The sequence below is a fragment of the Symsagittifera roscoffensis genome, chromosome 7 (assembly GCF_963678635.1).
Source record: "Symsagittifera roscoffensis chromosome 7, txSymRosc1.1, whole genome shotgun sequence".
NCBI classification, from domain to species: Eukaryota; Metazoa; Xenacoelomorpha; order Acoela; family Convolutidae; genus Symsagittifera; species Symsagittifera roscoffensis.
In genome coordinates this window covers 35,654,585-35,682,117 of record NC_087068.1, presented here as the reverse complement: position 1 = coordinate 35,682,117, position 27,533 = coordinate 35,654,585, and the positions used below count along the sequence as shown (strand labels likewise).

The following is a 27,533-nucleotide window of genomic DNA, read 5'->3' as shown; positions in this document are numbered from 1 at the left end:
GAAAAACAATTTCAAATTGGAACTTAATTCCAAACGCAAATGAAAATATTAGAAACAGCAGCTTAGTGACTTTCGTCTTTTTGTCAACTAGCTTACTATGCCATCTTAACGATGTATCACAAAAGGTGCGCAGCTTGGCCTCAGAGTTAACGCTTAACTTGCCTGAAAATAAAACACAACAGCGTTTTTTAATCACTTGAAACTTCTCTTTTGTTCTAGCAAGGCAAAATTCTGATGGCGCGAGACGCCCTCAAAATGTACTTTGGCAGAATTCCTCCGCAGAATCAGTTTTTGGGACGAGCTTATCTTGCACAGGCTCAATTGCTAGCACCTGAGTCATCTGAGAATGTCGAACAGCTTGAAAAAGCAGTCGTTTTCCTTCTCCGAGCGATCAAGTTTGCGAAAGAAAACTCCAGGTTAATAATTTCTAAGATTGATATCATTGACCTTGAGAGTTCACACAGAGAGACTTTGGTCTTTTTTAGGTATTACTTTATAGTGTACAATGCATCAGTGCTGTATTGGACCTTCTGCAGACCTTTTCTGAGGCCTGGGTACAAAAAGTATCTGGCACCCAGTCTGCTTATGGTCTCCAGGGCCCTGGATGACACAAAGGATCCGGACTACGAGTGGAGAGCTACTCTGATGATGTAAGCAGCAGTATATCACCTTATTTATATCTTATATTGTCCTCCAAGAGGAAAACTAATAGAAAACGTGCTGAAGTGTGCTTATGAGTTGATAAGAGAAGAATAGAAGCATTTTGTTCTTACTTAATTTAAATGTTTTAGCCCAAAAAAAGCTCCCGTCTGATAGCTATTGATAAGACAACATTTAAGCTCTTCTGAACACTTTCTAAATCCTAAAGTTTTTATAGCTGTAAATTAGTCATTGTAGTAATACAAATGTGATCAGCGTGGATCATATACTGTGCTTAGATCTCTGATGGATAGTTTGCTGGAGGCAGGGAAGTTCAAAGATGCTATCGATGTCTCTGTCAATGCGGCTTCTTTTACGAAGCGTCTTGTACCACATCTGTTCAAAGATGTTTTCAGACTGCAGGCAAGCGTAATCTTTTCTAGTTCGATGATGTTAAAACCCAGTTTAAAAAAGATGGACATGAACTAATTTCAGGACACTCTTAAAATCGTGCTATGTTTAAATAAAACTTCTCCTGGCTTATACAGAACTCTCGGTTCCATTTTTGAAGAATTTAGCTTTATTAGAAAAGTTATTAAATCATAAGCTTTCATTCAAATGTGTAAGCAAAAGTGGTACAACAAAGCTGATCATTCGAAGTGTTTTTTTTGTTTGCTGTAGATAATACACGACCTGGTGGAGCTTCCGTTCCTGTATAGGGCATCTAGACAGTCAGGAGATTTGAACTGCTTCTATCGATTGCAAAAGTTCAGAGCGTATGTAAAATATCAAACTTTACCTAGCCTATCAAAGTTACATTTTCTTGCCCGAAAAAACTTCACTTTTATGATTCGAAAATTGAGAGCTCACTACGATACGTTTAAGTCGGTTGGTGTTGATGAAAACAAGTTGTGAAGGATTAATAATCCGGTTGTTCTGGGTGTTTCAGCAAAGCGACTAGGGGCGATTTCATGTCTGATCCTAAGGGGCGTCTGATTAAGTGCCTGGACCAGATCATGAATAGGGCCCTCGATGAAGAGGAAGATGACGAGGAAGAAAGCGCAATAAGTGAGGCGGGCAAACCGAAACTAGGCAGAAAGCCAGCTAGCAGGTAGAAGATTCTCTTAACAATTTAATTGAAATGATTGATCTGTCCAATGAGTAGTTGTTGCACATTTCGGAAATCAATAAACGAATTGGCTTTTTTTTCGTATTAGAATGGTAATATTTTAGCCGAAGATTCCAAATAGCTTGTTCGCATCTGCCATTGCTAAATAACGAATTGGCTTTTTTTCGTATTAGAATGGTAATATTTTAGCCGAAGATTCCAAATAGCTTGTTCGCATCTGCCATTGCTTCGCGAATGTTGGAACGTACGCAGAATGTTGGAACGTACCTTGAATTTTTCCACTTAGCTGTTCAGTGAAGTGTTATTGAGCGATTTTTTAATGCTATATATCTATTTTGATACTCAGAGTTGAAATATTTTTAGAAAACTGTCATATTTGGTGTCCTTGTTTATTACCAATATTTCAACTGTCTGTTGAGTATGTTCAAATACTTCGTTGTGACGCAATTTAACCATGTTTTTAATCTGCAGACCAGTGGTGAAAGTGTCAAAAGGGAATAAAGGTGGGGCAGGGGGTGCGGGGGGAGCTAGCTCCTTCCACGCCTACCACGAGTCCCAGCTCTCACTCGTGGAGCCCGAGCAACAGTAAGAAGAACTAACCGCTGCAAAAAGCACCTTATCTTTGCTAACTATTGAAAATTTCGAATTACTTGGTTGAAACTTTGAAACGCCACGTGTTTTTATGCCAATTTCGAGTTCAGATAACTAGAAAAACTATTATTTTATTTTTTTTTTCACGACGAACCAATTTCTACGAATTACATAAAATTGCTTTTTTAATAATTACGCTTCCGATTAGCAAGCGTTATCAAATCGGAATGTAGACTTTTCTTCGTGTTAACAACTAGTTAAACGAAATCAGTTGAATCAATCGCTGATGACATGCTGTTCAATTTCCCCTCGAGAAAATCCTAGATTCCCTTAACATATCTTTTTTAATACCGAATGATCACACCTGCCTCATTTTATCCAAAACAAATCTTCTCTCGCAAAGTTATTCTGTTCCCTTTGCTTACTGAGAGTTTTCTTTTTTAAACTCGAGTGATTTGAACGTGCGCAATTTACATGACTGGCACTCAAATGGTTTCCGTCGTTTGCATACTAATCGGGTTTGTTTGCAGCGAACGCTCTGACGCGTACGAGTTTGTCTCCTGGTAAGTGTTCAGCTCATCTATTTAGTTCACTCTGCTTTCTGTCTATCCTTTCTTTCATTCATTGTTCAAGAGTGGAAAATTGTCGAATACTAAGAATGAGAATATCATGCCATTTTAGATTAATCTTCGGATTAAGTGGAAGATTTTTTATGTTATAATATTTGTGTGTAGTGTGCGAAGTAGATCTAAAGTATTATGATGTCAAGTATTTCTGTTTGTAAAAGAAAAAGTTTTATATGCTTCTAAATTTATCTGAAAAAATTGTTGTTTGGTATTAAATATTTTATTTTGTAGGCCGGCCCTTCTCATTGACATGTTCCGACTGTGTATGGATCAGGGCTACTTTGATTTAGCAGAGATGGCACTCAATGACCTCAAAATATGCACGGCTTTGGTACGTTGAAACTAGCTTTCAGGCAATTAAAAGTTCATCGTGGTAGTCGGTTAGCGTGACTTCGAGAGTCGTAACCGCTGCAATATTATTTGAATGATTGAACTGATTGAGGAAGCGATGATTTAATTGTGTTTCATTTTACGTGTGGTTTTCTTTTGTTGTAGAGCAAAGCGGACGAAGTTGAGCTGGAGATCTTGGACTCGGAGTTGATGCTGAAGAAACTGGGGACGAATGAGGAGTCATATCGGAAGGATGTGATCCAACTGAGACAGAAACTGGTGGAAAGAGTGGAGCAGGCTCTGAGCAATGCAGTCAGACTGGATGACAGAGACCTGGTCCAGGCTGCATGCACCACTCTCTGGAACATCTGTCTGCCGCTGCTGCAGCCCAATTTGAGGGCATCCATTCGAAGAGCTCTCACTCTGATCGCCAACACGTTGGAAGAAATTCAAAGGTTTGAGACAGATTTAAAAGCTTATACTTTGTAACCGCCGCACGATTGTTTGAAACTTTGAAGAGTTCACCTTAATAATATTTGTTGTTTAGATTATCTATGTTTTTTGTGATGTTGATTATTTGATCACGCACACTTTTCGTTTTGACTAGTCTGCTGCGTTTGATGAGATGTCAAGTGCACACTGAACTGGCAAAGTGCGAGGAAGACGTGGAACAGAACCAGGTGGCAATTGAGCACATCAAGAAAGCGATGCTGTTGGATGACGAGGGACAATACGTGGAGAGACACGAGAACAGCCTGGAGAGGCTGGAAATGCGCATCACTCTCTACGACACCCCCGAGGACCCACTGCTGTTGGCAGCCCAGATCATAGAACAAGCCAGCAGCACAGGGTCTGGAACGATGACGATGAGGAGGGCCCATCTCATGAAGGCAGGCCAGGCCCTGTCCCCAGATGCCTTCTCGCTTGTCATTGAAGCCGAGAGTTTCAATAAAGGTAAGACACATTTATCATTCGCAGGTTAGTTTAATAGTAAAACCTGAGCTGAATGGTTTTCATCATTGATCAGCAAAATTTTTTCCTTAAAATTTTTTTGAAATACCGTTATTGCAATTTTACTAGATTTTTATTTGGTGGTTGGTTGCATTTTGTTTCGATCGACATCAAGCAGTTATTTGTTATGGACATGGGCAGATCTAGGATTTTATCGAGAGGGGATCTAGGATTTTCTCTCGAGGGGATCTAGGATTTTCTCGGGGGGGGGGGGGGCTTTCTGCGCCGCCGGCAAAATTTTGAAAAAACAGGCCAAAAAAGGCGTTTTTAGGCAATTTTTGGAAATTTTGACCAAAAAAACGCGTTTTTTCGGCGCGCGCTCCCGCCTCAAAATTAGTATATACTGGCGACAAAGGCGCCTTTAGAAAAATATTACGGTCCGTCACCAAAAATGGATTTCTCAAAATATCTCAATGAAAATAATTTTCTTTGAAGGTTCTTTAAAAAAAATTGATTATTCGCAATATAATTTTTTCGACTTTTTTAAAGGACCTTTTTTGCGAGAATTGCATATTGTCGCATGAGCGTGGATACCGACTCATATAATATATATGAGAGAAATTGCATGAATCTTGCCTGTTTCAGTGCTGGCTGCGTCCGGTGGTGCTGGTCAAATTGGCGTGTTGGCTCTTACCCAACCCATGGGCACCAAGGCTGTCCACTACAACACCTACATCGAGAAGACACAAGGACACCTCAAGAGAGTGGGCAATGAACAAGATAGAATCAGGTTCAATCTCATCTTATGCCTATTTGCTCTAAACCTCAAAACCATTTTAAAAATATCAAATTTAAATGGCAATCGATAATAAGTGATGTTTTTAAGACGCTGAGTTTTCTGCGAGGTGCTGGTTTTCAACGTGAACTTGGGTTTTATTGAAAGAAAAAAACTGATCGGTATTCAAGAGTAAAATCCTTGCAAAAAACTTTTTTGCAAAGTTCTTCAAAGCAGTTTTACTAGGTTTTGCATAGAAAAATAAAGCGTTTGTGACTTTGTTGTTAACAGGGTGCGTCTGTGGGCAGACTTAGCGAGGACTGCGAGGAAGCAGGGCGTGTGGGACATCTGCCGGGTGGCATGTCGTTTCTGCATGCTCTACGACGACAACAGATGGCAGGTCGCGCCCAAGCAACCGGACGACACTAAGGCCAGCAAGTAAGGCCGCCAGGCATGATCTGATCATCATTCAAAAACTCCAAGTTTCTAGGCTCCAATTTAATCCTTTTTTAAACCGGGGATTCCTTTTTATGTTAGTTATCTTTATTGAAAAGTCATTTTGATACCAATTTTTTCTAAGTATTATTGATTTAAGCATCTACGAGACGTGTTGATACAGTTGCTGTCTATGAAAAATCGAATTTTTCCAAAATGAGATCGTAAATATATTTTTTTTAGCTATCAAAACGGTTAACAATCACTTTTGAGTCTGAGTGTAATGTACAGCATTAAGAGCATTGGTAAAAATTTCTGGTATACAATCTGAAGTGATACATTGGTTAGAGGAGAACGTGCTATGATAAATAAATTGAATCAATTCAGTAAAAAAAAATATATATATATGCGTTTGAGATGTTGTTGCGTTTGAGATATTGAGATATAGGCGTTTGAGAGTTCAAAATAATGTTTTCAGCTATCAGCTCCAAAAAATAAGAGAAACTCAGGAGTTGAAATTACATGAACAAGTAGCAAATAAAGCCAAACAAAATGACAACAGGGTCTATGAAATAATTTTATTTTAAAACTCCCAGATAATTCCTAGCTTTTTGCTCGCTTGCTTAAATTATTGCTGTGGATGTATTCTAGTGCCAATTTTGGCTCCAAGAAGGCTGCTGCTTCGTTCCAAGTGAATGCAGCAGTTTCTGTTCTCGTCCATAAGCAGTGGTAAATTTGGTTAAATTTGGTATTCGAGTAGACTAAACTTCGAAAGAAGAATTTATGTTTTAGTCATTTTCATGCAGAACTGATTTTTGAGTTAATTACTAACAAACAAAGGAACCAGATAGAATTAGGTTAAACTATACCTGTGTAATGTCATGGTGGCAAAGCTAACCTAGTTATAATGTCGTGGCAGGGAGGTTAAAATACAGAGCAGCAAAAAGATGACAGTGTCAATAGCTAATCAGTCGGCTACTCTCTCTTCGACCAATCACAACACGGCATCAACGACGAACCAATCTAACATAGGGTACCAACTCTCATAACCCTCAAGGGTGGCGTCCTTATGATGGAGGGACCGAATGTTGCATTTTTTTTCCAATTATTTTAAGTGTATCAGAACTAAGTATTCAAAAATCTCAAAGAAATCTCGAACAGCTCAAAGTTAGCAAATGAATCCAGACCAAAAAATTTAATAATGATCGATTACAAAATAGGAAGATTGCAGATACATGAATTTTTAAACATTGTCAGATCAAAGACGCATTGGAAAAAAATATAATTTTTCTTAGATACCAATTTGAAAAAGTTTGAAAAACAACGCACAAAAATTATTGAATCTGAGCGGATTGTGCAAATAACATGTAACATGTACAATCTGTGCAGTTTTCAAATTTACGTGAATCGGCATCTAAGAAAAATTCATTTTTTGATAGGTTTGACTTCCGCTTAGTGCTAAAACCATTCAACGATTAGGAATTTTTCCTTATTCTGATTTTTTGAATTTTTCCATCAGTCGGTCCCTTCATCATGAGAATAGCCCCATCCGCAAGCATCATTCTTCTCAATTGCGGCAGTTTTGTTTGTAGTCAACCTATGGAATAAAACCCCAATACTTTTGATCAAAAAACCATTACTGCTCACGAGGCTTTGAATGTTTGGATTGCACTGGAAGGTGTGAAAAGTAGTATTTACTACAACGGAGCGTAGTGTTATTTTGCGAAGTCATCTTTTTCGAATCCAGGTGGCAAATAAAAGTGCTCATTTCGTGGCACTTTTGCAGCAACCGATTTATTTCTGGTATGCTTTTGTTGCATACGCTGCATTTAGACTGGTTTGCTTATGCTGCATTTAGACTTTTTTTTGGATCTCATTTATTGGGGGCTAGTCTGTTAAGATTTTTAAGCGACCATGGTGCAGATAATATGGCGTGCAAGTTTTTATTTCGGGTTTCGATTACGGCACATAGCAGAATTTTTGTTAGTTTTACATCTTTTTTTTCCGGTCATTTTAGAGCTTTTTTCAAGCGCAGTTTTGTCTGTGTTGATTATATTTTTCCATCCTCGCAATTAATATTGAATGTTGAGTGATATAGTTTGCATTCAGAAGCGAAAAATTTGACCAATTAGTTTTCCACTAATCAATTTGGAATAATCATTTAAGCGTGGATTAATTCGCCGCGCTCAAACAACTCGAGTCTGAGCGATATGCATTAAAAATAGATATAAAGCGCGCCTGATTTGTTGTGTTAGCGAGCGAAGCAATAATTTATTTTTAAGTCGTATGAAATCAAAAAATATTATTGAAATTCAAAGAGCTTTAATGTTAGCTTTTCTTTTGTTTTCGTGGAGGTTTTTCCAATTGACTATTGGATGCGTTTTTAAGAATCGATGAATGTAGTGGAGACTCTTATATAGGTCGCCATGATTTTTTCAGGGAAAAACTTAAAATTTGTTCCGGCTCAAAATTGATTTTTTGCCTGTTGACTTTTGATTTTTTCTTAATTCAGTTCTTTTCTTTTTTTAAAAAAAGGTTAACAAAAGCTTCAAGGTCACTGCTTCACCTAATTATAATGTCGTGGCACTAAAATTAGCAACCGATTTCAAAAATAAACAAGAATAGTCAGCAACTGTGCAAGTAGCACAGAATGTTCCGACCATAGTCTTTAGAAAATTACGGTTTAGATAGTTTTTTTTTCCAAATTAGTGTAGTTTTTTCTGCTTGGTGTGATCTGACTTAAAATTATAATTTCGGTATATTAGACAGTCATAATGATATAGGCAAATTGGAAAAAAATTTATGTAGAAAAATGACTGAAAAAACTTTAAAAAAAATTTTTTTTTCAAATTTTTTTTGCAAAAATTTTTGGAAGTTTTTGGTTCCCTAAATGAAGCTAAAAACTCCAAAACTAGCTTTATTGCATAAAATTAAGTTTTAAGGTCCTAAATAAAGGCATGAATTAGGCATTTCAGTTGTTGCAAGCCTGCTCGCTTGCTTTATTCGCACGAATTAAGACGAAAAATCAAAAACTTCAAACCGGTTTTACTCGACACTAGAAAAAAACGTTGGGAATTTTTAACGTGGTTCGAATCACGTCTGAAAGGGCTTTAATGTGATTTATCACTCAACCCAGCCCGATGATTATCTTGCCTGTTCCTGATTTTGCTTGGAAAACGAAAAGAAAAATAAACTAAAATACTTTAATTTGCCTTACGAGGCCAAACTGTGCATTTTGTGAATTGTAAGCAGATTCCGCAACAAGGATGCTCCCTTTGTTCTTCTTTTTTTCTTTCATTTTGTTTGATCGTTCCTATAGGTCTGATAGGTTCCGAATACAAAGTTCCTCCCCAATTTCAATGGTCGGAATAACTAGTCACTGATTCGAATTTCGCTACGAGCGAGTTCTGAATGATTCCGAATATAATTTTTGACGTATGCATAGAAACCTAACGCTGCAAGCATTTAATGTTGCAAGCAAACAACCTGATAATAAATCATTATAGTGTGATCATTATAGTTTATTTTACTTACACTTCACAATAGTTGCACAAAACTATCATTAGACGTTAAGTAATTTCTTTGAGACATTAATGTATGTTAACTAGGAAAAAGCTCAAGTAAGTCATTCGCACTTCAAAAATCCACCGATTCATGTCTTTAGTCATAGTTTATGTTATCTAATTATTTCAAACAATTAGTAGAATGTGTAAAATTCCATGCACTACCATGATTACCAATATCAAGAAATAGCGATTTAAAATGAATGCCAAGTAGTCGTCTTGGTTCGAACAAATTGATGAAGTTTTTCGTAAAATCCTCCTAAAATGTTTTTCGTAAAATGTTTCATCAAACCTATCACATCAGCATAGAGAATCATTTCAGGCGTAAACAGACTGAAGCTGCTGGTCCCGCTGCGGCCCTCGGTGGCGAAAATGCGGGGGGTGCGCCGGGTGGCAGCGGTAATGCTAGCCTCGGCTCTGCTAAAAGCGAGAACAGTAATGCCGCTAATGAAGGGTAATGACTTGACTGTGCAAACTAAATAAAGCACTCGAAAAGACTAACAAAACCTGACTGCAAATGGATAGGGTCGAAGCTTTTGACTGGGTTTTGTCCAGCAGTACTTGACAATTTCAACAGCTCTAAACCAAGTTCTCGCGTTAAATTGATCTTAACAATAATTCAATTTTTTTTTCTCTCAATTTATAGTTTCACATTGAAATTTACAACTAGCCTTGCTGACGTAATTCTACACGCGTAGACTGTCTGAGTCTGTTCTTTGGTATTTGACCTTGACAAGTTGACTGTTGTTGAAACTTTGCAGGCCTGCAGGCGACGACAAGGCTCCATTAGGCAGTCACACCAACCTGGACGATGACAGGCAGGCGATCGTAAGTGGGGCAATGGGGGGTGACTCCAAGCAGGGCAAGAAGAGTGACGATGATGAAGACACCATAGGTAGCAGTGCGGGAGTGACCAAGTCTACCCTCTACGACAAGGATCTAATGAGGATTCTTGCCGAGACTAGTTTCATCTACGGAGAGGTAGGGATCACTCGTTATCGAAAAAAAATCAATTTTTGTTTCGACTTTTGTGATGAAGTAACGGATTATTTGAGTTCGGGGTGTTTTTTTTTCGACTAATTTCGACTTTTTAACTAGCCATTTTTGGCGGAATTTTTTAACATCATTCAAAAAGTTTTGTTGTCCTGAGCTTAAATTCAAAAAGATATTTCACCTGTCATTATTTTTTGTAAAGTTATGGGGGTCTAAAGATTGCCAGGTTGGCCAATCTGGGACAATTAGCGCGCGATATATTTCGCGCTATTAACGCGTAAGCGGAAATTTAATCCGTTTTAGAAATTGTTCCAAATTTATTGAGGGAAGATTATTTGCCATAATTGATTTGTCACTAGGAATGTGGGCATGCTAATTGTCCCAGATTGGCCAATTAGCACGCCAATGTGGGCGTGCTAATTGTCCCAGATTTTTATTTGAGATTCCTTAAAAAATCTCAAATAAAAAAAATTGTTTTATTTTATTACATTTAATTTTTTTCATGTTATTGCTGCTCCATAGACCTTAAAAGGCAGTCGGAACATTCAGGGCTTCGCTCTGATACAAGCAGTCCTGTTTTTTTTTCAAGTCAAGTTCTTTTCCTGCTTTCACCCTCATTTTTAGAAAATTTCAAATAAACAGGTGATATGTAAGCTGTAATTTGCGATAAAATTGGCCTGGCCAACAGTAGCGGGTTTAGAGGGTGGGTGCAAGCAGTGTCTTACTTCCTTAGGGAACTGAACCTTCACCATACCGAAGGGCCCTACCGTTGATAATGTTAAACGATTTTGGTCGAACGACCTGTAAAATGGTCTCAAATAGTGATTTCGGCGCTCCTCCCCGCCTCTCAGGAATGTTCTCGGTCCGCGCCTGGTGATGAATAAATAAGCCCTATTGAATGCATTTGTTCTTCAAACCATCTCTCATTTCATTGTGGCTCCTGCGAATTGCAGATGAGCTATCAGTAGGACTTAACAGCCCTGTCTAAGGATAGTCAATTTGTATTTAGTTTAGTAGCTTGTAAAAGCATTTCTATCACGGGAAATGCAGAAGAGAGAAAAATCAGAAGTCGAATTTGCTAACCATACTTTCTGTAGGCTTTGATGCAGTTGATAAGGAGTGAGGGTCTGGAGTTGAATGACATGAAGAGCTACCCTGATGACAAGAGCAAGCGACCAAAAGGCTACGTTCCACCCAGACCAGACCAAGACAAAAACTGGATCGAATACACGTCAGTAATACTAACATCAGTAGCATAAAGCAGCAGCAAAGTGGTTAAAAAATCTAAAATCTTTCAAATGTATTTTTTTCATTTGCTTTGATTGCATTGAGCTATATAGCATAAATAGAAGCAAAAAAAGTCCTGTGAGTCAATATTTATCAGCAAAGAAACAGTTTCAATTGAAGTTTTGGTAGTTCTGTATGGGTATGATTGCGGTTGAACATATTATGAATATTTTTTCTGCTATTGCAGCAACTGGATCTCGAAACTGCACTCGTTAGTGACGCAGTCGTTCCTGCGTGCATCTGACATTGGGGTGGAGCTGAAAGAGCCCTGGATAGTGCAGTCAGCTGTGGCCTATCTGTGGAACTACAACAACCACATTCTCTCCTCAAACAGACACTGCGAGATCACCCAGCCTTTCGAACATCTCTACGAGTGCCTCAAGGAAGTTGGCTTCGACAAGTTAGTCCTTGAAATGTTGAAACAACTGCAAAAGTAGGGAGGAGGGGTTTGATTAAGGATATAGAAATCATAGAGAATAACAATGCACTGAATTGATTCCAGGATTGAATTCAAGCCAAGTCAAGCTGATGGGATTTGTATATTATTAAGGGTCGATGAACGAAGTGAAGACACTTATTAGTTCGTGTGATTTGAAGCGTCAATGAATGGTCGTGCTGTTTTTTTCCGTTTTTTTTTGGAAAAATACCTAAAATTTCACACTCAAATTTGACTTTGCGCGGTATGACTTTAAGTTTTTTTAAAGTTCAGTCAGTTCATTTCCTTCGTTTAGACAAGCATAGCTTGCCCTTGTGTTATAGTATGAACTCTCTTTTTTTCCAACCTAAGTCGCAAATTTTGTTGCGATGCAATTGTTGCTACAAAATGTGTTCATTTTGAAAGTATTCATTTTGATCCAGTTATTAAGTACAGCCAATGCTAAGGATATTACCACAGACCATTATATTAAAAATAGCACATAAGCTTTAAGGTATCATGGATCTGTAGCGTAGAGGTAGGGAAGGAAACCAGCAAAAAAAATAAGAGAGTTCGAATTTGGGCAGGGTAGGATGTTTTTAATGAACTTTTTCGGATACTAGTTAAATTGCGTCTGCTCTATAAATTGAGGCATGTTAGTTGGTAAATTTGGTTTTTTTTTAAATTGACTGGTACTGCTAATTCTTCATAATTGGCTTGCGTCACTTACCAAATATTGAGACTCATAATTGGCGTGCGTCACTTAAGAAATTTTGTAGACTCAAAGTTGTGCTCATTCAGTTTTTCCCAGTAGCGTTATCGGTCATATTTTTGCTTGCGTATGAGAACTGCAACTTCGTCTCTGTGTTAAAGTAAAAAAACTTCCTTATCGAACGGCAAAAAAGTACAGGTCACGAAAAACGTGAATGGTTTCTAGTTTCAAAACTGGACTTCATTCTACTGAACTCCCAGCTGAATAAAAAAATCTACCTATTGATCCAGTTTTCTCTAAATGGAATGATCTACAGAAAAAACCCAATCATCAGCAATTCTTGAAATTCAAAGATTTTTAACGTGATAGTTTTTTTCTTTGAAATTCAAAGTTTTTTTGAGTTATTTTACACTATTCCAAACTGTTGTCTCTGTTTCAGATTATCAGTAAGTCAGTCTTTTCTTTCGATTTCCTTGAGTTCCTTGACCTTTTTCTTTTTCATCTCAATTTTTTTAGAAAATTTTTTTTTGCGCTTCAAAATCATTTGCTAAATGGAAATAAGTTTAGGCTCAGCAATAACAAAAGTACTAAGTTTTGAAAGACTTCAAGATTCAAAAATGAATAAAAATTTCGAACTTTCGCGGCGGAATATAAAATTGTCTATTGATCCTGTTCTCAAATTAGCTGATTTTTTTTTTTAAAAAGTTCTTGCATCAAATTTTTTTGAAATTAAAACAGTCTTTTTCATAACAGTGGTCTCATAGTCGATTCTTTGACATGATAGCGGCAGACTGAGCTTCAATTCGCTAGCTTGCAACTTTTACTTTTCAAAACTTGTTCCGATGACTATGGCGGAGAGTTGTGTCTTTCTGTCTTGATTTTTCTGCCTCAAAAAATGTTGTGAGATTCAAGTGAGGTATATTATTTTGAAGACCTTTCAGTCGTCATTTGGATTGCAGAGAGAACTTTTTGAAAATTTTCTCGGTTGCCGGAAAACTGGTCTGAAGTTCACTTTTTGCGATCCAGAACCAAGCGTAGTCAAGAGCGAATAATTTGGCTTCATATCTATGAACTGCTTCCAGTGATTGAAAGTAAAATACTTAATTAGTTTGCGTTTGCTTCAAAAGCTTTTTAGACAAGCAAAGCGTAATCCAGCACGATATCCACTTTTTTAAAACCAAGTCTCTAATAAAAGTGCTTATTTTTGGTGGCACTTTTGTGGCAATAACATTATATTTGGTCTTTGTATCTGGTTTATTGGCGGCTAGTACTTACGCTAGCGACTAGGAAGATTTATCAAACCGGAGTATAGACTTTTCAGGTTAACAACTTGTGTAACAGAATCAGTTGTAACTTGGTACACAATGAATTCAAACTTCTATGCATTCCCGGCCAACTTAGCCTCGAGGTACCGAATATGCCCGGTACGGCAAAGCTGCTGAATTCGAAACTGATCAGGATCTATTTTTTTTTTCAAATCTGTTTCAAATAAAATAGTCGGTCTATTATTTGTCTGCTTATCTGTTGTCAGCTTAGTTGTCACTTCTTGGAATCGTTTTTTTTCTCCGCGCTATTTTCTTAAATTTTGCTTTAGTTTTTGATTTACTCCAACAAATTGTAATTTTACTTGTCCTGATTTCGCATTTCTTTCATTGTTTTTTTGTTTTGATAAAAAAAATGCCTCGACCCAAATTATTTCGGCCTATTTTTTGTAGGCCTAGTGACCTAATTTTGGGTCGTTTTAGGGGGAACAGATTTTAACACCCCACTTTGCACTTTTATATTTGGTTGTATGTTACTTTATGGAAAATAGTTTATTGGAAATTTTTTTATTTTTTTCAGAAACTTTTAGTGATTTTCAAAAAATTGAATCTGTAGGCGGGAATATTTGAGCCATAGTTCTGATTTTTTCTTTTTTTTCGAAAACTATCCCCCTCAAATCTGAGTTTTTGGTTCGTTTCAATGAATTAAAAAAGCTTGGAAAAGCTCCTTGCATGAGCGGCTACGCCTAAGCTTTTTACTCATCAATTTATGACCCTCGGAATCATCAGATTTTTGATTTTGATCATTTCTTAAACTTTTTGAAAATTCTGAGATTTTGATTTTAATTCAAAGAACGGGTTGTGAGGAGAAGCTCATTCGCATATGCGACTACCCCCAAAATTGCTGACATCGAAAGTTATGGCCCACGGAAAAGGCAACATTTTGATCTTTTGACCTTTTTTTATAGTTTCCTGCGAACTACCCTCTCAACTCTGAGATTTTAAATTGAATCGAAATTTAAGGTTGCGTTAATCCCTTCTGCATAAGTGGTTGCGCCATAATTTTTCTACACAGAAAGCGATAATTCTCAAAATGTCAAACTTTTGATTTGCTGACCGTTTTTTGGACTTTTCTCGCTGGCTATCCTGCATTATCTGATATCAAAGTTTTAATTGAAACAGCTTGTTTTGAAAGCCTTCTTTTTATAATTGGCTATACCCAGTTTTTTTATGAAAAAAGTTATGGTCTGCAAACAAGCCGAAATTTGTTGACGCGAAAACTACCGTTTAATGACGCGAAGTTTTTTGGCGCGAAAACTACCGTGACAATTCTCAGGAGATGTTCGATCAATAAACCCCGTTTTTGGGAATCTTTTCTGCTTGAGCGGCCAAATAGATTTTGGAAAGTTTCTCAATCCTTTTATAGAACTTATGACCGTTTTTCAGAAATTTTGTAATTTTTTTTTTAATTTACACAATCAGATCTTAGATGAAAAGTTCAAATGAACGAACCGGTCGCGATAATTGTTCCTGCAGAAACGGCCACTCCTTACTTTTTATAAGCAAAATTTTATTTTTGGGAAGATTCCAATTATCACTCTTCTCACTTGTTTTAGCAGAGAAACTACTAAGGTTTAGATAAAAGATGTTTTGAAATTACTAATTTCATTCAGCATTAGTATAACAAACTCAAAAATATCAAACCTTTAGCTCTAGCTGGTCACCTAGTTATCTTTTATCGAGGCATACGAAATTTTTGTTCACCTTGTGTCTTTCAACATTTTTCATTTTTTTCACTTCGCCTCTGTGTTGAATAGAGCGCTCATGGCACAGATGATAGTACGTGTGACTTTAAATCTCCAGGTCGGGGGTTGATTCCGGCACATAGAAGATTTTTTGTAGTTTTGCCCCTTTTTTTACTTTTGACCTCTTTTGAGCTAAATTTTGCCGTTTTTTCTTCGTTTTTGCGAAATTGATAATCTGCGACTCTATCGGCCGTAGAGATATTCACTTAAAAGTTAACATTTTTGAACTTTGAATGTCAAGTGAAAGGACGACACTTAGTTTCGCTTTATAGTTTCTGTTTCAAGAAATGTCTGAACTTTTGATATCGCTTAAATTTGATTTTTGACGACCTAACTTTTCTATCTTTATTCAAATTAATTTGCTAACAAGCGCGAAAAAGCGTGAATATCTTTTTGTTTTAAAAATTGAATTTCACTTTCAAATTCGGGGCGGACTAATGTTTTGTCCAGTTTTCTCTTTTAGGGCTAGTGGTATGAAAAAAGTGTCAATCATAAAATGCTCTTGAAATTTGAAGATTTAAGGTGATAAACATTTTTTCTTGAACTCGAAAGTTTTAATAAAATTCATCACTATTTTTCGGTTTTCTTGAGCTTATTGACTCTTTTCTAATTTTCTTTTGGCTTGTGTGGTTATAAAATGCTGTGCGACAGAACTATCATGTTTCCTGTATCGCTTGTTTTTGTTTTTCTCCCTTTTTTAGGTTTTCTTTCCATTTTGGTTTTTCTTCCCTGTTTAGGTTTTCTTTCCATTTTGGTTTTTCTTCCCTTTTTCTTTAATGCAATTTTGTTTTCTCTGCTAACCCAACCTGCATAAAATAGTTGTGTTCATTTAATAATTTTTTTGCTGCTTAGCATTGGTATTTTATCCGCCTATGTTTGGTTCGATTTGTTGGCTCTTTTTCACTCGTCCCCACTTATTTCAAAATTTCCGTTATTAGCGTACTTTACGTACCAGTATGGCTGAATGCGTTACTTATTGCTGTTTAGTTGCTGTTTAGTGTGAAGAATAAATGTTTAGAATAGTTAAATTGTTCACCATGCAGAATTTCATTACATCATATCAACGTTGATTTAGTTTTTTTATTTGAAATTTAAATGTGGCTGGAAGTGGAAAAGAGCCGATATGCTTTTTTGGCGGCTTGTGTTAACATATTTTGAGCGCTCAATGTTAGACTCGTAATATCCAGGTCGGAGGCTTGATCCTGGTAGTTTTTTTTTAAAAAAAATTTCAAAGCTTTTTCTATTTAAAAAAAAATCTTTTCGGAGCTACTTTTTGCCGATATCTTGCTTAATAACAATTGTTCGCGAAGGGCAGCTTCGCCTGCGTAGAAATTTATGAAGTTATTATCTGAAATAAAAAAAAATTAACTGAAATAAAAAAAGTTTTGTATTTAGCAAAGCACCAATGCTGGTAAATCTCTGCACTGCCTTGGCCACCGGTCTGATCTCAAACTGGATGCCCAAGCCAGTTGCGAGACCCAACACAGCCAGCACCATCCGTCTAGGATCTGGGGGACTTAAGAAGGCTGCAGGTGGTCAGAAGGGAGGCGGAGGCGCCAATCCGAAGAAGGATGAGAGTGTGAAGTTGAACATTGAACCCAAAGGAATGGAGGAGATCAAAAAAGCCATCGCGGTTCGCTGCTGTTCCTAACATTTAAATTTTTTATCAATCAACAAACCTTTTTTTGAGCATGTTTGCTTTTTAACTACCCCTTGCATTCGAATAACGTGTTGTTTTATGTTGGTTAAGAGTAATGAATTTAGTGAGTACACTTATACAGGTCTTGCTGATTTTTTTTGTTTTTGTTTTTTTTTTCAGGAAAAAGTCATAAAATTTGCTCACGCTCAATTTTGATTTTTCGCGGTTTGACTTTTTTTAAGTTCAGCTCATTTTCTTTGTTAAAAGGAAGGCAAACTCCACTATCGAACAGCAAAAGTGTAAAGGTCGCGAAAAACGTGATCGACTTCTGATTTCGAAAATGGAAATTAATTATCAGATTTCCCAGCGAAATGAAAGTTTCACGTATTGATCCAGTTTTCTCAAATTAGATTAATTTTAACAAAAACTGTCCATCATCAAATTCAAAGAGCTTTGAGGCCATCTTTTTTCTTCGAAATTCAAAAGTTGAAGGCTCTTGAAAAACAAGTCAGTTTTTTTTTTAGTTTCCTTGCGTTCATTACTCTTTTCCAACTGTTAGTTGGCTATGTTTGTTAATTTACCAAGTCCGACTTGGTATAATTTCAGAATTTTCGTTTCTCGTTTTCTATTTATTTGGATTAAAAAGCTTTCGACTTTTTTATATCGGATTAGTGGCCTCATATTGTTTTTTTTTTGCGTCAGTATTTTGTGGTAGGAGAGAAAAAACTAATCAAAAAATATTCAAAAACAAGCAGCTGGTAAAATTGAAACAAAAAAAATGTTTTTATTTCAATTTAAAATAATACAAATTGCGAGAGCAAGTGTCTTGTAATCAGGAACTAGACTTATCTCTCTATACAACTTTTCATACTAGTCTGTAAAAGATAAAATTTTTGAAGTTAGTGGTTTTCATCTCATTTTGTATAAGCTAGCTTGCAATGCCATTCTTGCGTTGTATCGCCAGCTTTGCTTCACCTGTAGTGGAATTTTTATTTTTTACTCTTGGTATGATGAAATCGTTTGAAATCATTATCTGACAGCGAAATGTATTAAGAGTTCATTGGCCTGGTTTCAGTTTGTCAAATTTGATTTTGTGGTACTCATGAAGTACTCTGATTTTCTGTTTCCGTTATTTTTACGCCCAATCTTTGGTCCACGTTTGGTACTTTTTAAGAAATCCATTTTTGAATGACCAACTCTAAAATTTTTCTAAAGGCGCCTTTGGCGCCAATATGTACTAACTTTGAGGGGTAGCCCGCGCCAAAAAAAACGCAGTTTTTTTTACCTGTTTTTTTCAAAAATTTGGCTGCGGCGCGGAAAATTTGGCCAAAACAGCGTTTTTTAGTGCTTTAGGAGGGCTCGGAAAATCACGCTCAATTTTGATTTTTCGCGGTTTGACTTTTTTTAAGTTCAGCTCATTTTCTTTGTTAAAAGGAAGGCAAACTCCACTATCGAACAGCAAAAGTGTAAAGTCGCGAAAAACGTGATCGACTTCTGATTTCGAAAATGGAAATTAATTATCAGATTTCCCAGCGAAATGAAAGTTTCACGTATTGATCCAGTTTTCTCAAATTAGATTAATTTTAACAAAAACTGTCCATCATCAAATTCAAAGAGCTTTGAGGCCATCTTTTTTCTTCGAAATTCAAAAGTTGAAGGCTCTTGAAAAACAAGTCAGTTTTTTTTTCAGTTTCCTTGCGTTCATTACTCTTTTCCAACTGTTAGTTGGCTATGTTTGTTAATTTACCAAGTCCGACTTGGTATAATTTCAGAATTTTCGTTTCTCGTTTTCTATTTATTTGGATTAAAAAGCTTTCGACTTTTTTATATCGGATTAGTGGCCTCATATTGTTTTTTTTTTTGCGTCAGTATTTTGTGGTAGGAGAGAAAAAACTAATCAAAAAATATTCAAAAACAAGCAACTGGTAAAATTGAAACAAAAAAAAAATGTTTTTATTTCAATTTAAAATAATACAAATTGCGAGAGCAAGTGTCTTGTAATCAGGAACTAGACTTATCTCTCTATACAACTTTTCATACTAGTCTGTAAAAGATAAAATTTTTGAAGTTAGTGGTTTTCATCTCATTTTGTATAAGCTAGCTTGCAATGCCATTCTTGCGTTGTATCGCCAGCTTTGCTTCACCTGTAGTGGAATTTTTATTTTTTACTCTTGGTATGATGAAATCGTTTGAAATCATTATCTGACAGCGAAATGTATTAAGAGTTCATTGGCCTGGTTTCAGTTTGTCAAATTTGATTTTGTGGTACTCATGAAGTACTCTGATTTTCTGTTTCCGTTATTTTTACGCCCAATCTTTGGTCCACGTTTGGTACTTTTTAAGAAATCCATTTTTGAATGACCAACTCTAAAATTTTTCTAAAGGCGCCTTTGGCGCCAATATGTACTAACTTTGAGGGGTAGCCCGCGCCAAAAAAAACGCAGTTTTTTTTACCTGTTTTTTTCAAAAATTTGGCTGCGGCGCGGAAAATTTGGCCAAAACAGCGTTTTTTAGTGCTTTAGGAGGGCTCGGAAAATCAATTTGGCCGACCTAAAAAAGGTCGACAAAATTTTCGAAAATTTTTTGAAAATCCGCCCCCCCCCCCTCGAGAAAATCCTAGATCCGCCCCTGAACACTGGCATATTTTTTTTTATAGTTTTTTTTTGTATTCGCCTCTGTGTAAAAGAAAGCGGGCAAAACAGACACTGAGAAAAAACTAAGTTTCGAGCACTCATTTAAAAACTGCTTGTCAGCATGAAAATAAAGATGACGAAACTTCCTATTAATCCAGAAATTGTTTTTTTTTAAATAGTTTAGGCAGTTATTCTGGTGTTCTATCAACAATTTGGTACCTGCCGTGAATTTTTCTGTCGTATGGATGTATAAAACTGTCGTGTGATTTCAAAGAGTTGCAGTTTTTGAAAAAAAATTTCAATCGCACTTTTGCTACCTGGCATTGGAAATTTAACAGCATACAAGTTTAACTGGATACTGTTTGCAGGTTTTTGAGAGATCATGACATAGATGCGTTGAAGTAATACTAGAATATCCAGGTCAATGAATCGATTCGGGAACATTGCAAAAGTTTTGAATTGCAAACAAATTTTGCCTTTTCTTTCTTCATTTCGTATTTATGCATTTTAGAGCCGTTTTTTGCCGTTTTCTCGCTTTTGTTGGCGAAGTGGAGCTTCGCCTTTGTGTTACGTATATTGAATTTGATTGGTTTTCAGATCTGTGACTTTGCGATCAAGATGACTAGTGGCGACGGAGGAGGAGTGGGGGCTGTTAGAAACGAGGTGGCCATCAGTGTCCGCCAGCCCCTGCTCAATGTGTGGGTGCAGGCCAAGCAACTCGCATCCACCTCCATAGGAAAAGGACTGGGATGCGACGATGATGTGAGTTTTAATTTAGCAGTCTAATTGTCGTTCGCTTATGATGACATAACACAAAGTTGTGACGGTAGAACAAATAAAAACCATATTCTATAAGTTTTATTTTCGGGAATCGAAGCAGTCTGAGCTTAATTTAACCCTAAAAGCTTTGAACAAAATTTAAATTTTTTCTCAGGCATCCAGCAGTAAAAAATGGGTATGTACTTATAAATTAAAACTCTCAAACTTTCTGTTTTTGCTACTTCAAAGAGCATCTGAACAAAATAATTTGACCTACATTATTTTGTGTTGCCTAATTTTATGGTCTCTGCTTAGCTTATCGAGCAACTCTAGAAATCTCTCTTAATTGATTGCCTCTTTCAGTTTTCTCTGCAACTGCGCCAATTGTATGCCCAGGGTTCTAAACCTAAATCGAGTGTAAGGGCAGCAAAGGTACATGAAGCCATTGATTAAACTACAGTTCAAAACAAATCATTTTCGAAATCACTATTAGTTTCCAGTACGCTTCATAGAATAGTTTTTCAAATTTTCAACTGAGATAAATGTCATTTAAGCCTTCCGGCTTGACCAAAAATGGTTGTCATACAATTTTAATATATGAAAAAGTGCTTATCATACAATTTTGTGCAATTTTTTAAAAATCATACAATGCATTTTTTTCGAAAAAATACTTATTTGAGTATGAACGGGATATTGTGATTATAAATTGAGAAAACAAATTTCACTGAAATTTGGATTTTGTTTTTCGGAAATTTTCTTGCGGCAAGGTAAAAAATGCTTATCATACAATTTTAATTTATGGAAATAGTATGATAAACATTTTTTCCATGCATTCAGTGTATGAAAATGTATGATCAGCATTTTTTTATATGTAATTGATGGAATTGTATGATAAGCATTTTTCGTGTATGGAGGTTAACCCGGGCTCTTATGAAAAACTTTGGATATTGTTGTCTGTTCAATATAACTCAATTCTGGCTATTAAATTCATCGTTAGTTGAGCTCAATTGAGCAAATCTTAAATTGAAGTAGATTACGTGGTGGACTTTACAATAGGTCTTATATTACGCTTATAATTAGCAAGCATTATCTAATCGGAACTTGGACTTTTTCAGGTTAGCAAGTTGTCTAACATAATTACTGAATCGTTTCGCCAGCTCTTTTGTCAACTCTTACTTTGGCAATTGACAGACTTATTTTGAGCATGTTTGCTTGTTAATTTTCCGCGTTTTTTTTTCAAATTTATGAAAGAAGTGTTTATTCACTTTATCAATGAACAAAATGATGACATTTTTTTAAAAATAAGTAATTTTTTTGCGGTTTGATATTTGATTAAGAGTCGATGAACGTAGTGAAGACTCTTATAAACGTGGTACCGATGTTTCTTTTGGAAAAGTTTCAAAATGTAATTTTTGATTTTTTTTGTGGTGTGACTTTTAGTTTTTTTTGTAGTTCAGTTTGTTTGCTTTGTTCAACGGAAGGCAAACTCCACTATCGAACAGCATAAGTGTAAAAACCACTAAAATGTGATCAACTTCTAGTTTCTAATATGGAATTTAATTTTCAGATTTCTCAGCAGAGCAAAAATTATCAATTAAAACCAATATGTTCAATATACTTCCGTGCTTTATTTGAAAAATAAAATGCTTTTATGCATCATGTTTCCGTGTTTATTTTGATCAATCAAACAAACTAATTAGAAAGAAAAAAACTGCGTGTAGGCTTGAAAATTTTTTCATATGTGAAGGTTTTGTTTCTGTTTTACGCGCGCGTTTACCAGATAAGCAACAGCTCGGCTGCGTCTCTCGATTTGTGTCACGAATTTTCTGGATGCAATATTTAGCTGTTTTTTATTTAGTGCAAAAGTGAAAACCAAAAATGGTTCTATAAACTGAAAGAGATTTAAGGCCATCTATTCTTTTCTTTGAATCTCGAAATTTGATTTTTTAAAAAAGCAAAACAGTATTTTTTTCTGTTTTTTTTTGCTTCCTTGACACTGCTCCAACTGTCTTTTGGCTATGTTTTATTTTTCAGTTGAATTCAAATTCATTTTCTGAAAAAAAGCCAAAATGGGCTTTCCAATTACGAAAGAAATTATGGTGGTAAAAATCGGAACGAGTACTGGCTTCGAAGTTGATTTTAATTTTCAAATTTCCCAGAGCTGTAGGAAGAATTGTTTTCTATGACTGGGAAAAACCTATCATAAAAGGTTCTTGAATTTCAAAAAACTTAATGTTTTCTGCGAAATTCCAAAGTTGAAAATTGATTGAAATATATATATATATATATATATATATATATATATATATATATATATATATATATACAGGGGCGGATCTAGGATTTTCTCGAGGGGGGGGCGGATTTTCGAAAAATTTTCCAAAATTTTGACGACCTTTTTTTTTTTTTTAGGTCGACCAAATTGATTTTTCGAGCTCTCCCAAAGCACTGTTTTGGCCCTATTTTGGTAAAAATTTTCTGCGCCGCAGGCAAATTTTTGAAAAAACAGTCAAAAAAAGCCGTTTTTGGGCACTTTTTGAAAAATTTTGACAAAAAAATTTCGTTTTTTTTGGCGCGCGCTCCCCCTCAAAGTTAGTATATATTGGCGCCAAAGGCGCCTTTAGAAAAATTTTAGGGTCGGTCCGCCAAAAATGGATTTCCGAAAAAGTATCAAAGGGGGGACCCTTTGGGTCGGCAGGGGGTCGAATCCCTGAGGGGGGGGGGGCGTCCGCCCCCCCCCCCCCCTAAATCCGCCCCTGTATATATATATATATATATATATATATATATATATATATATATATATGTTTTTTTCGTTTTCCTTGAGACTTTTTCCTGCTGTCTGTTGGCTACGTTTATTTTTTTGTTTGATTGTAAATTTACCAGTTCTTATTATACAGATAATATCATTTATTTGTTTTCGGCTACCGGCTTTCGTCATTGATTGCCGTCTACGGCTAGCTTGTCATTCTATGTTTGTCTAGTTCCGCAAGTGATGCGAAGCTTCGCCTTGCTGCTGTGTAATGACTGAGGCTTGGAACTCTTAACTTGAAAAACAACAAGATAGTGTTTGCAGGATGCTGCAGAAGGTCAGAAGTTGGCCACTCGAGTGATGGTGGCGGTGGAGATGGCATTCCTCAACACGAACGGACTGTTCGAGTTCAAAGAGTGTCCATCCCTCAACGAGGCAAGTAAATATCGCATCTTAACCCGAATAAGTTATCGCTAATTTCAACTGTGTTAACTGAAGGCGTTTTTTGAACGACGAAGACACCACTTTAGAAAGTGTGATTTTATAAATCTCAAAAGTAGTTCACACTGAATTCTCACGTTAAGTTTATTTGCTAAGTTGAAGGCAAATGAAGCTCTCCAAGAACAAAAGCTCAAACGGACGGAAAAACATGAATGGTTTAGTTTAAAAAGTGATTTCAAATAATTTGAGTTTTTTTCAAGTGAGTTTTTGTGAACCATAAGGGATAGAGGACGGCTTGATCGTTTCTTTTTTTTGCAATATATTGATTTGTTTGCAAAATATGAGATATGTTGCTTTTTACAGTAAACTTTTTCCGCTGTAATTCTGGCACATATTTTGTATTGCAAGTCGTGTGAAACTCTGCTTACCTCTGTGCGGTTTTGTCGAAACTCAGAGTGGTCAGATAGTTAACAAAAAGGTTAATGCCGGAAAAATTACGTTTCATAAAATTACTGTCTCCTGGTGAATTCGTGCACATAGGTTATCAGATATCATGGGCCTAATTGACCTTTTAGCTATTCGCCATGAGTGCTGCCTGTAAATGGTCTGACCGAAACATCCAAGTCCAGATATGGGCACGACTCGCCGCCCTTGCTTACGACAGTCGGGACTTCAACCTGGCTCTAAAGTGCAGCGACCAGGCGTTCCAGGTGGAAGATGAACCCTGGCTGCTGAAGCTGAAGCGCAATGACCACTTCAAGTTCACAGTGTTTTATGAGATGTTGAGCAATGCAGCTTGTCTCAAGGGACAGTGTCTGCGACAGCTGATGCACGGAAACAACCCTATGCGACGACAGGCTTTGGAGCAGTTTTTGAATGCTTGCAAGCAAGTGTTTTGAACTTTTCCCATTACTGCCCTTGCATGTTATAGCCCCACTCTCCCATGCAAAAATCAGTTTGATGATGAGATAGCTTGTTCGTTACGAACTCTAGGAACCATTCTCGAAAAAAAGGAAATGAAAGTGAGTGAAAATTTGTGAACTGATATGGCGCTTAAAAAGATTGTCCGAACCCTTATTGGAACTGGGGTTATTGCGACCATAATTTCTTATCTACTAGACGTTCTCAACCTCTTCACCTTATTGTTTTTATAGCTAAAGTTATCGCTTCAAGTTTAAGTAAATCCTGTACAAGACTTATTATGACTTATACTTATAGTGATCAAAACTCTTTTGAAGGAACGAAAGCGAACCAATTGTAAACATCGTCTGTAGTTGTCCTTAGAATGCATCACCTTAAAAATATTTGCCAGTTCAATAATGAATTTTGCCCCGTCCTACCTTTCCTAATGGCAATTGATGCTTGAAACTCTTTGCTATCGTATCTTAATGTGGACAGCTGTAGAAATGTTTGCTACAAATGTTTCGTCTATTTGATAGATATGGAAAGAAGGCTCTGAATTATGACCTGGTGATGACTGCCGCCAGACACTACTGGAACACGGCCCTTCCTCTGGTGAACTCGAAGCTGGAGCGGGAACTGCTGCAGGATTCCCTTCTCACCATCCTCAAGTGCATCAACGCCACTGTCGACAGAGAGAAGGAGAGAATGGTGAGTACATCCATGGATCCACTTTCAAATCTAGATAGACCTTCATACTCCTTTGCTCCACTACATCCGCCTTTATCCGTTTTCAGTTTATAAACGATTTGTGGTTTTTGTATACTACGAAATCAGTTTTTTCCAGCTGAAGTAGCACATTTTTGTCTTCAATTGACGCGTTCGTTTTTTTAAAATAATATATGCTTTTAGTCCAGCGCTAAATTTTTATCGACGCTGAGGATATCAATACAGGCTATTTTCTGATCATCTGGAACATAATTTGTCCTGAGCTCGAAATAAGAAGATCTTTGACATGTGATCATTTGGCGTAAAGTTATTTGGCGAGGTTTGAAAACTGTCAATTTTATCAATTTGGGATAACTAGTTCCCGCTTTTTTTGTCAACGCCAAACTTACTAGAGTAATAATTCACTTGGAGTTTTTTTAGCCAGCTATTTCAAATGAAAGCAGACTGTTTTTCCAAGTAAACAACTTGTTCTACAGAATCACTATCGTTTGGTAGCTTGGTTCATATATACTTCAAATTCTTGGTTGCGTGTTTAGCCTGGAGGTAACACCTATGCATGGCGCTCCCAATGCGGATGGTGCGAATCTGGCGAAGGACCTGTTTTTTTTGAAAACAAAAAAGATCCTCCTGATAAAAATTAATTTTCGTATTATCATTTGTCTGCTTATGTTTGTCGGACGAGTTGCCAAAGAACGGATTTCCTCATGATTTTGATAAAATCAAGTAACGGTGCAGGTAATTGAGATCCAAGAAACTTGCAGAAAGTGTTGTTTTTCTGATAAACAGTATTAGGACAATTTTTGAAGTTTATGTTTTGTTTGCTCGTTCTCCCCTTAGTCAAAAGAATACATCGAATGGAGCATTGATCTAATTGCAATGTTTAAGAAAAAAAACGTTATGAATATAGAAAAAAAAACATAATTAATCAAAATGGCGCTATATCAAAATTGCTAAATGAACGGCAAATTAGACTTTTCAATGACCAAAGTGCGAATGGCAAAAAAATGTGAATTATTTACGCAAGCCAGCCAGTGAGAGTAGTGTCATATTGGGAAGTCTACTTTTTTCAACCTAACTCGCGAATAAAAGTGCTCATTTGGTAGCAATTTTGCGTTAATGCATATCATCGGCAATTTAATAGCAACTGTACATGCTTTTTTTGCTGGCGTTCTCGCATCTCTGTGATGCAGATGCGGGAACGTGAGGCTCCTAATCTTCAGGTCCGGGGATCAATTCAGGCGCAAGATTGAAGTTTCATTTCCGCAAAAACCGCTAAAACGAAAAACGGCCTGCGATATTAGAGCTTTATTGAAAAGTTTTATTTAGTCAATTTCCTGGGCTAATTTATGCACTTATTTATGATGCTCAGCGTTGAAGCGTGATTTATCTGACTGCGGCAAATTGATCCAAATTTTGAAATAGTCTCTTATTCCAAATTGATTTAACATAACTTAATTCGTCCTAATAATTTCCCTACTAGTTTCAAATGATGTGTTTCAGTACTTCTTTCAGTTGATTTTTTTCCGTGTTTTTTGTTTTGGGAAGAACTTTGTATTCGGGTGTTTTTGTTCTTTTTTCTACGCAAAAACAGCTACCGCAAAAAATCCTCGGAGAGATTTGAGTGATATATCATAATGAAGGTCTTTTAGTCGTGATTCCCAGTGCCGAGAAAAGCTGGTTTGAAATTTTTGATTTTTCGTCTAAATTCGAGCGAGTAAAGCGAGCGAGCACGCTTGTTTATGCTTGATTTAGGCCGTTTACAATAGCTTATTTATGCTTAATTTTATTTTTACTTAAACAAAATTAGTTTTTGGAGATTTTTTATGACATTTTGAGTATCAAAAATTATAAAATTTTCTGCAAAAAAAATTGAAAAAAGTTTCAAATTTTTATGTTTTTTTTTGTTTTTCTAGTCATTTTTCTTCAAAATCGGTATTCCGATTGTTTTTTTTGTATGACTGTTAAATATGCCTCAGTTTGTCAGAAAAAAAACGACACAAATTTTAAAAAAAAAATTGTACTTTTCTAAGACTGTGGTCGGAACATTCTGTGCTACTTGCACATTAACCGGCTAGCCTTGATTAAAATGTGTTTGTCTTATAAATAAAGTGTTTGGTACGTGTTAGGCGAAATCCTGTGACATACTCAGTATACCAAAATACTTTTT

General features: G+C 36.3%; 2 protein-coding genes across 9 annotated transcripts in view; both read left to right on the top strand.

The window, feature by feature from the left end:
- LOC134850943 (C-terminal-binding protein 1-like) overlaps positions 1 to 27,533 on the top strand; it is a 226,242-nt gene that overhangs the window by 41,254 nt on the left and 157,455 nt on the right. The gene's annotated exons all lie outside the window — the stretch shown is intronic.
- The window catches only part of LOC134851443 (cilia- and flagella-associated protein 46-like), a 71,995-nt gene that overhangs the window by 4,056 nt on the left and 40,406 nt on the right, over positions 1 to 27,533 (top strand). For 5 of the 8 annotated variants that reach the window (XM_063867526.1, XM_063867530.1, XM_063867527.1 and 2 more), the window contains exons 3-23: positions 220 to 416; positions 486 to 650; positions 939 to 1,062; positions 1,321 to 1,415; positions 1,589 to 1,750; positions 2,240 to 2,353; positions 3,217 to 3,316; positions 3,481 to 3,770; positions 3,923 to 4,269; positions 4,912 to 5,056; positions 5,333 to 5,479; positions 9,362 to 9,493; positions 9,801 to 10,020; positions 11,130 to 11,263; positions 11,507 to 11,719; positions 16,909 to 17,146; positions 20,383 to 20,547; positions 20,720 to 20,740; positions 23,621 to 23,731; positions 24,313 to 24,623; positions 25,177 to 25,348. In XM_063867526.1, the coding sequence (XP_063723596.1) occupies positions 220 to 416; positions 486 to 650; positions 939 to 1,062; positions 1,321 to 1,415; positions 1,589 to 1,750; positions 2,240 to 2,353; positions 3,217 to 3,316; positions 3,481 to 3,770; positions 3,923 to 4,269; positions 4,912 to 5,056; positions 5,333 to 5,479; positions 9,362 to 9,493; positions 9,801 to 10,020; positions 11,130 to 11,263; positions 11,507 to 11,719; positions 16,909 to 17,146; positions 20,383 to 20,547; positions 20,720 to 20,740; positions 23,621 to 23,731; positions 24,313 to 24,623; positions 25,177 to 25,348 (3,603 nt within the window). Of the gene's footprint in view, positions 1 to 219; positions 417 to 485; positions 651 to 938; positions 1,063 to 1,320; positions 1,416 to 1,588; positions 1,751 to 2,239; positions 2,354 to 2,889; positions 2,923 to 3,216; positions 3,317 to 3,480; positions 3,771 to 3,922; positions 4,270 to 4,911; positions 5,057 to 5,332; positions 5,480 to 9,361; positions 9,494 to 9,800; positions 10,021 to 11,129; positions 11,264 to 11,506; positions 11,720 to 16,908; positions 17,147 to 20,382; positions 20,548 to 20,719; positions 20,741 to 23,620; positions 23,732 to 24,312; positions 24,624 to 25,176; positions 25,349 to 27,533 lie in introns of all 8 variants that reach the window. The other 3 variants (XM_063867528.1, XM_063867529.1, XM_063867525.1) reach the window with 3 other exon arrangements.